The sequence below is a fragment of the Alligator sinensis genome, unplaced genomic scaffold (assembly GCF_000455745.1).
Source record: "Alligator sinensis unplaced genomic scaffold, ASM45574v1 scaffold502_1, whole genome shotgun sequence".
NCBI lineage: Eukaryota > Metazoa > Chordata > Crocodylia > Alligatoridae > Alligator > Alligator sinensis.
The window spans coordinates 330,248-339,322 of NW_005841896.1; the positions used below are offsets into that span (position 1 = coordinate 330,248).

The 9,075-nt window shown below is 44.2% G+C and overlaps 1 protein-coding gene across 1 annotated transcript in view; it reads left to right on the plus strand.

The window, feature by feature from the left end:
• SCUBE2 (signal peptide, CUB domain and EGF like domain containing 2) overlaps positions 1-9,075 on the plus strand; it is a 79,559-nt gene that overhangs the window by 32,309 nt on the left and 38,175 nt on the right. The window contains exons 8-9 of the mRNA XM_014517201.2: positions 4,342-4,458; positions 6,028-6,150. Coding sequence (XP_014372687.1) covers positions 4,342-4,458; positions 6,028-6,150 — 240 coding nt within the window. The remainder of the gene's footprint in view (positions 1-4,341; positions 4,459-6,027; positions 6,151-9,075) is intronic.

The window sequence follows — 9,075 nt, forward strand, 5'->3', positions numbered from 1 at the left end:
ATGACAAGGTGTGGTTGGCCTTCCTGACTGCGTCCCCACACTGTCGGCCCATGTTCATTGTGGCATCAATAATGACTCCAAGATCCTTTTCTGTCTCTGCACTGACAAGAAGGGAGTTCCCCAGCCTGTAGGTCTGCTGCTGGTTCTTCCTCCCCAGATGCAGTACCTTGCACAAAGGATCCCAGCAAGATAAGTATCCAAACGTTTCTTGAATGGGTCCAGAGTAGGCGCCTGCACCACTTCTGGAGGGAGTCTGTTCCAGGTCTTGGGGGCTCGGACAATGAAGACATTTTTCCTTATGCCCAGCCTAAAACAGTCTTGGTTTATGACTTTTAGTCCTTGTTAATCTCTTGGGGCACTCTGGTGAACAGACATCCCCCCGGATCCTGATGCATGCCCCTTATGTACTTATAGGCAGCCACCAGGTCCCCCCCTGAGCCTGAGCTCCCCCATGGCTCTCAGCCTCTCATCATAAGGCCTATTCTCTTGCCCGTCGATCATGCGCATGCCTCTCCTCTGCACCCTCTCAAGCTTCTCAACATCCTTCTTGAATTGTGGAGCCCAGAATTGGATGCAGTACTCCAGCTGCGGCCTCACCAAGGCCGAGTACAGCGGATGACATCATGAGATTTACTTGAGAAGCATCTATGGATGCAAGCCAGAGTTTTGTTTGCTTTACCAGCTGTGACATCGCATTGGTAGCTTATGTTCATCTTGCGGTCAATCATGACCCCCAAGTCTCTTTCAACCATAGTGCTAATGAGTTTAGCACCACTGAGCCTATAAGCATGCTGCAGGGGTTTTTTTCCCCCGAGGTGGAGTACCTTGCTTTTATCGGTATTGAACATCATCAGGTTTGTATCCGCCCACTTACTAAGCTTGTCCAAGTCAGCCTGGATCACTAGCCTGTCCTCAGGTGTGGACGCTATGCCCCAAAGTTTAGTCTCATCAGCGAACTTGGCCAGTGTGCTTCTGACACCAGTGTCCACATCGTTGATAAAGTTGTTAAAGAGAACCGGCCCAAGGACAGAGTCCTGGGGGACGGCACTGGTCACAGAGCGCCATAATGATTCGCTACCACCAGCTACTACTTTCCAGGTCTGACCTTGGAGCCAATTTCCTAGCCGTCGGACCGTGGTATAGCCGAGGCCACAGTTGGCCAATTTTTCCTTGAGGAGATCATGGGACACCAGATCAAAGGCTTTTTTTAAAGTCCATATATATGATGTCAATTTCTTCTCCCTTGTCCAGGTGATATGTCACCTGGTCATAGAAGGAGATGAGATTAGTCAGGCAAGACCTACCTGCGACAAACCCATGCTGGCTGTTCCACAGGATGTTGCCCTCAGCCATCTTATCAAGAAGGGTCTCTTTGATAATTTTCCCCAGAATCTTACCGGGGACTGAGGTCAAGCTGATTGGCCTATAATTCCCAGGATCTACTTTCTGCCCTTTCTTAAAGATGGGTACCACACTGGCCTCCTTCCAGTCTTCAGGTACTTAACCTGAGTACCATAAGTTTTCATATATCTTTGCCAGTGTTTGGGTTATGACACCTGCCAACTCCTTGATGTTACTCCTTACTGCAACATGGTTCAAATAAGCATGCAGGACAGCTTTTTAGTGAGTATAAATTTAATGTAGTCTTTATTCATACTATCAGCCAGGTGACCAGATTGGCTGACAGCAGGGATGGTAAAAGTGAAGATGAGGAGTCAGTGGGTGAGAGACAGGATGCGGGGCGGGGAAGGGGAATGAATGTAGCTGGTAAATAGTGGAGAAGTACCTGGGGAGTCAGATGTCAGGCAGGTTATAATGTGTCATAAATCCAATCTCTATATTTAGTCCATGATATTTTGTATTCGGGAGGTTGATGAAGTGAAGTTCATAGGCTTGTCTGTGAAAAGTGTTTTGTAAGTTCCCTTTGAGGATTAGAACTGAGAGATTGGAGAGAGAGTGGTTTTCTTGTGAGAAATGTGCCCCCACAGGTAATTGGGTATTCTTGTCTTTAATAGATTTCCGGTGTGCATTCATTCTAGTACACAGTTGTTGTTTGGTCTCTCCTATGTATTTTCCATCAGGGCATTTGGTGCACTGGACGAGATATATTATATTTCTGGAGATGCAGGCATAAGATCCAGGAATGGTGGTGGTTTTGTTGTGGGGTGTAGTAATTGTGGAGGTGGTGGAGATATGTTGGCAGGTTTTACATTTCTTGTACTGGCCTGGTCTGGATACATTCAGTGTGTTTTGGGCTGTAAGAAGTTTGCTTCTGGTGATGAGGTTGGTGAAGTTCGGTGCTTGTTTAAAGGATAGCATTGGTGGTTCTGAGAAGATGTCTTTGAGAATTGGGTCTTCTTCTAGTCTGGGTTGCAGTTGTTTGAGGATTTTCCATATAGGTTCAAGGGAGGGGTGATATGTCATAACCAGTGGAGTGTGATTCATGGGGGTTTTCCTTCTGTACTACAGCAATTCTTCACATGGTATCTGGGTGGCTATTTCAAACATGTGATCTATTTTTCTGGAGGAGTGTCCTTGTTGAGTGAAAGCCTTTTTGAGATTTGTGAGGTGGCAATCCTGGCTGTTCTCCTCAGTGCAGATTTGGTGGTATCTGATGACTTGACTGTCTATTACAGTTTTCTTGGTGTGTTTAGGGTGATTGCTGGTTCTGTGCAGATATGTATGTTGGTCTGTGGGTTTCTTGTATAACATGATCTGTATTTTACCATTCTGGATACTGATCATCATGTCTAAAAAGGAAATGTTGGTGCTGGAGTATTCAAGAGATAGTTGGATGGAGGGGTGATGATTGTTGAATTTCAATCAGAGATTGCAGGTTTTTAATCAAGATATATTGTTGACATCTTCATTATTTGAAGTACAGCCAGGGTTTGATGGTATAGTCCTTGAGGAATTCTTCTTCCAGGTGGCTCAGAAAAAGGTTGGCATACTGTAGGGCCATTTTGGTCTGGTCTTAAGTTGCAGCATCTGGCAGTCCTCCATCATCTGATGATCACCCAGCAGAAACGTGTTGCAGTACAGTTCACAAAGAAGGTATATTCACAACTTGCCAGAATTCCCCAAGATGGCAGTAATCATCTACTGTTCTCATTGGCAATCTCAGCAGAAAGAGCCAAGACTGCAGGAACATGGATGCTGGGGCTGAGGTTTTAAAAAATAGGAGCTGGCATTAGGCTCCTAATTCCATACTTAGGCACCTGAATAAGTGGTTTTGCTGATAATTTTGCATGCTTTTCCTCCCAAACTTAAAGGGCAGCATGGGAGAAAGTACAAAGGTGCTTGTTTGAAAATTTATTGAGTGAATAATTTAAAGCCAACATTATTGACCAGTCAGGGGTGGGAGCTATCCTTTCAATAGTGAATGAAAGGAGAAAGGCAGGACAGGCATAGGCCATGATGAGCCTTGAAAGTGAGGAAAATAGCTTATATACAAAGAGAAAGGGTGGATATTGAAGTAACAAAGAGAGAGAAGATGTAATTAAGTTGTCCCGCTAAGAAAATTATCTTTGCAATTGCATTTTGAATGAATATGTGCAAGTCAAGACTGAATGCATCAAGGCCAGAGGAAAGAATGTTGCAGTAACTGTTACATGAGATAAGAGCCTGGCTGAGAGCTGTGCCTGGGTCGATAGGACAAACTACACATTAGAGTTGTTTTGTAGAAAGAGTCTGAGAGATTCATATGTCATCAGCTTGTTAGGACCTGAAAAAAAATCCATGTCTAAGAAGATTTCCAGGTTCCAGGCTTGACTGACAGGCAGACAGGGGGGCTGTCCATGGTGACTGAGAAAGGAGGTCATGGGGGGAGGGCTGAGGGAAAGTGGAGAGCTCTGCTTCAATCACATTAAGCTTGGATGGATATCCAGAAGGAGCTATCAGAGGAACAGGTCAAGTGTCGGTTTGGATGCAAGAGGGAGACATCTGAAGTACAGAGCTAGATCTGTGGATCATCAGCAGGGAGACGGTGGCTGAATTTGTGTTTGTAGATGGGCTTGTCCAACAGAACTAGGTTGAGGGAGAAGCAAAAGAGGAACCAAGGTCAGAGCTGTGTGGAACACCCAAGGAAAGCTGGAGATAGTGTAGGGGGGATTATGCCAAACAGCTTCCCTCGCACACCCAGACATGTGTCCTGATCTTGTTACTGACATACCAGTTGTCTGTAGAGCATTTCCTAGTGCCTTGTATGTACCAGGTGAAATGTATAGTTAGGTATAATGTTGCAGAATAGCAGTGGAGTTGGATCTACTCATTCTATCATTACTACTTTTTATTTCTCTTTCTATATTCCTGTGTGAATGTTACCTTTATTTTGTCTGTTAGAAACTTGTGCTGTCAATAATGGCGGTTGTGACCGCACATGTAAAGATACCTCAACTGGAGTTCATTGCAGCTGTCCTGTTGGATTTACACTCCAGCTGGATGGGAAGACCTGCAAAGGTAAGTTTTGCACTTTTGGCAGCCTACCTGCATAAATACCTTGTAGCAGTTGTACCAGTCTCCAGTGGAAATTCCTGGGCATCTTGAGAAAAGCCAAAGTGTAACTAGCCATGGGAAGGGACAAGGCAGGACGAGACATGCAGCTATCTTGCATATGCTGCCTGTTACACCAGTCACCAGGCTTAGATATGGAACATACTTTGCCTGTGACTCTCCTTCCCATCTCCAATATGGCCTCTTTCTCTGATCAACAGGTAGTAATGCATTAGTGGTATAATGGCAATGAGGGGATCCTGCTTGTTCACAGGCAGAGATTTGCATACATCAATATGGAGAATCAGACTGTCAACTTGGTATTAGGGTTCTAATATATGAAGACTCTAAATAGGAAGGCAGCAGTAGAATTATTTATGCTGGTCCAAGCAGCTATAACAAGAAATAATGGGTTAGAAATAAGCAAAGGAAAATCTAGGTTACACATTGGAATAAAATTCTCCAGGGTAAGATCTGTGAGTGGTCTGCCAAACAGAGTGATGGAATTCTTTGTGCTTGAGTCATTTAAAATGAGGAAAAGAACTCTTGCTGGCATGAGAAGGACAGGATGACACTAGTCTTTTCTGTCTATAATTTCTGCATTGCTTGGGAAAACAGGAGAGAATAATAACAAAAAAAAGTTAAAGTATTTTGTTTAAAACTCTAAAGGGTTTCCAAACAGTAAATGAGTTTATAATCTCCAGTGGTATGAGCTATGAAAAGTATTCCTTTATAAGCACATTTACACATGTATGTGAAAATGAGAGCCACATGTGAGATCAGTGGTGCTCACTCAATCTTTTGGCTGTGCAGGCCAGATGAGTGTGGAGGGGCCATTCCCTGGGTGGGATCAAGCCCTGCGTACCAGGATTGGGTCCTGGGGCCCAGCATTACCTCTTGCTCCCCTGCACGGCAGAATTGGGTCCCAGTGGCCTGGCACCACCTCCTTCTGCCCCCATACAGGGATTGGTACCGGGGGGGGCTTGGCACATCCCTCTTCCTGCAGTGTGCTGGGATTGGGTCCCAGGGGTCTAGTGCCACTTCCTCCCAGTCATCTGCAAGTGCTGGTATTGGGCCGTTGCCTGAGGCCCTTTTCTGGCCCTGCATGCTGGAATTGGGCATCCAATCCAGTGTGCAGGGCCTGCAGCTCCCCAGGGTCTGGAAATCTGGCAGTGGGGAAGTAGTGCCACTGCTCTTCCACTGCCACACCCACAGGGAGCTCTGCAGGCTAGGTGACACAAGGTTGTGGGCTGGGTCTGGCCTGTGGACCAGGGGTTGAGCACCCCTGTGCTGGATGAAAGGGAATAGTGGAAATGCACATGAATTAAAAAGTTAATTTCTAGATCTGGATCTGAACTTCCCCACAGTTTGGTATTGTTCAGTCACTGGATTTAGTTTCAGGCTTTACTTGCTGAGAAATGAAACTCCCAGTCAGATCTGGTTGTTTCATCCATACGATGTGTCTGTCTTTGAGACCAACTGACAAAAGGGCATCAGACATGTTCTGCTTATTTGCTAAATGCTTTTCCGTTACAGATATAGATGAATGCCAGGCCAATAATGGAGGCTGTCATCATTTTTGTAAAAACACTGTTGGCAGTTTTGATTGCAGCTGCAAAAAAGGATTTAAATTATTGACAGATGAGAAGTCCTGTCAAGGTATGTGCATGGAGACTTAGTAAAAGTAAACAAATCAAATTGGGTTAGACACCTACTACAGTGATGAAGTGCTAATTGAATAATTTCCAATTATTTATGGTTTTTCAAGGTATTTATGGCTTTTTAAAATAGGTATGTAGAGTTTTCTCTGTACAGCTGTTTTTAAAATCAGTGAAGAGCCAATGAAGAGCATTTGGCATGATGTTACAGTAGGACAGGGGTGTTAGAGATCTGGCCCACGGAGCCCGGTTATTTAGCCAGTGGTGCTGCCCAGGGGACTTGAACTGGAGCTGTGTGCTACGTGTGACATGCCCTGGGCCAACCTGTGCGCCACATGCAGCGTTCACTGGCTCTGGCCTGGGCCCTGTGTGCTGGAGATTGTGCATGGGACCATCAGGGGCACACGCTGCATGCAGTGTATGGGGCTGGTCTGTAAGCCTGAGTTTGACTACAGTTAGAGATGCATTAGGAGATTGTCTGAAAAGGTATTCATTGCATAATAGATAATTATCTGGAAGAAATAGTGAGTAGAGAACATAATTTTATAACAGATAGCCCTTTATATAGGTCACACAATTTTTCATGTATTCAGTGGCTAAAGTCATTTACAGGAAATGAAGAGGGAAACAACCATACTTTAGCTGTAGTAACTGTTTTCAAATACAGATTATTTGACTTGGCAACATTTGTTAATTTAGAATAAAATACCATTTTTCTCTCCTTATTTTTTGGTTGGAACTTGTTAGATACCTGGATTCAAGAAAAAAGGAAAAGTATTCAGTCCATAAAATTTTAGTCCTATACCCCTTTATATAAATTGCAGTGGATTCACTATTCTTTACAATTGCATTCAGATTATTTTTTAAACATTGCAGAAAGATTTGATTTTAAGATGACAGCATGGCATTGATACCACCCATCAGCCAACAAAACATATTTGCTTTTTGATATAATGCTCTGTACATATAGGAAAATAAACCTTATTTAAACTGTGCAAATATATTAAAAAGTAATTAGCAATGTGGTCTTGTTGTTTTTGGCAAAGCTACAGTATGTAGCAAGCAGCTAAAATAAAGTGGGTCAATCATTTTGGCAAGTGAATAATTCCATTTCCTAGACAACCGGCTGACATTAATGATGAATTTCAGAAAATGGAGCTGACTATCAGGCAGGAGACTTCACTGCAATGTGGTCCCTTCTCATCTTTTTTAGATCAGACTTAGTGGGACAAATATTTACACAGAGCAAACTTGCTGGAGAAATGTAGGATTTCCAAGATTTCTGATGGAACCTGTTTATGAATTAATTATTTATTTTAAGGATTTCATCTTCAGATGTCTGTGTTGCTTCTCCTAGGCCTCTGACACACATTACACTTAAGGCATGATTAACTGATTAGTCACATCTTAAGTAGTGACCTGGCCATACATTCATTCACTTAATGGTGTGATAAAACCAGGAATAAGCAACAAAGTTATTATACAAAATATATATAATAACTTTGTGGCTCCTATCACAACTTTAATTGAACATATGGCCAGTGCTCCCAGCCTCCAGAGCATGCTCCTGTGTGCTCTGGAGGCTGGGAGCACTTGTCAGCTGATCGGGGCTCCCAGCTGGGGGAACACAATGATCTCCCCCACCTGAGAGCCCTGGTCAGGTGACAAAGCTCCCAGCCATGGGGAGCACCATGCAGTCCTGCAGCTGACAGCTCCCAGTACTGATGGGACTCCCAGCTGCTGGTGGTTGGAAACCCTGTCAGTGCTCAGAGCTCCAGGCCACTGGGGACACCATGCACCCTCTGGGCTGGGAGCCCTGTTAGTGATGAGAACTCTCAGCTGTGGGAACTGGAGAAGGCCCATTAGGATGTATCATGCTTTCCATTTTGTGATAGCAGTGTAGGGTACTTTTGATAATAATACATTCAGTATTTATAGCCTGAGGTGCTGCTCCGTTGAAATCCATTAGAATTTTGCCTTTGACTTCATTGGGATCAAGCTTGCCCATACACTAAATTTGCCTCTTTAGGGATGGTGTCTAATATGTAAAATGATTAAAAAGCTGAGGAACATTTAGATGTCTAAAGCAGAGACATTCTTTTCAGCATTAAAGACAGAAATAATAAGCCCACTGTGTGCAGTGCCACAAATTAAGCCAAACCTGATCCCAGTGATGTCCAGGGTCTCTTGGTTGCTGCAGCCAGTGTTGTTCAACAGAGGCATATTAGGCCATTTTTTTGCACCCTTAGCAAGAGCAGTGGTGGAGGTTCGCTGATGCAGGGACAGATGTCACTAATGTGTGTCGAGTGGCCATTTAAACACCAATTTTTGGTGGCAAAAAAGGTGAAACTTGCTGCTGTTCCTGCTCTGCCCTACCACCATCATGCCAAATGCTCTTCAGGGGGACCAGGGACAGCAGATAATGTGCTCTCTTAGCTGCATTCCAGTGCTCCCCCCATCTTAGGCAGTCCCTGGGGCTTGTGCCCCACTTCCCCACCTGCCATTACACTACTGGCATGCAATAAGAAGGATGTATCAACAGAAGGTCCTTTCTCACTGCCCTGAGGCACATTGTTGAGGGCAGGTGGAGGAGGCTCCTCCTGGAGAACCCCGCACCCTGTATGGGGTTGCTGCTGAGGACAATTTAGTTTTGAGGGGTTGCAGTCTAGCTTCTTGTCTGCCCAGAACTGAAAAAAAGTGTTCTACCGTTTTTTTCTCTTTATGAGGTGAGTGGTCTAGTGTAGATCTAGAATGGCTATTGCATAGGCACGGCTTAGGTAAAAATTTGGCTTCCTGTTTTTGTCAGTGGGACAAGGAAATGGAAAGTTAATTTGTAAATATTTTTCCTGACAACTCTGCCTTGCCTTCCTTTGAAGAAGTATTTGTTTTCTACATATTCTTTTTTGCAATGAAGAGAATTCAGCAG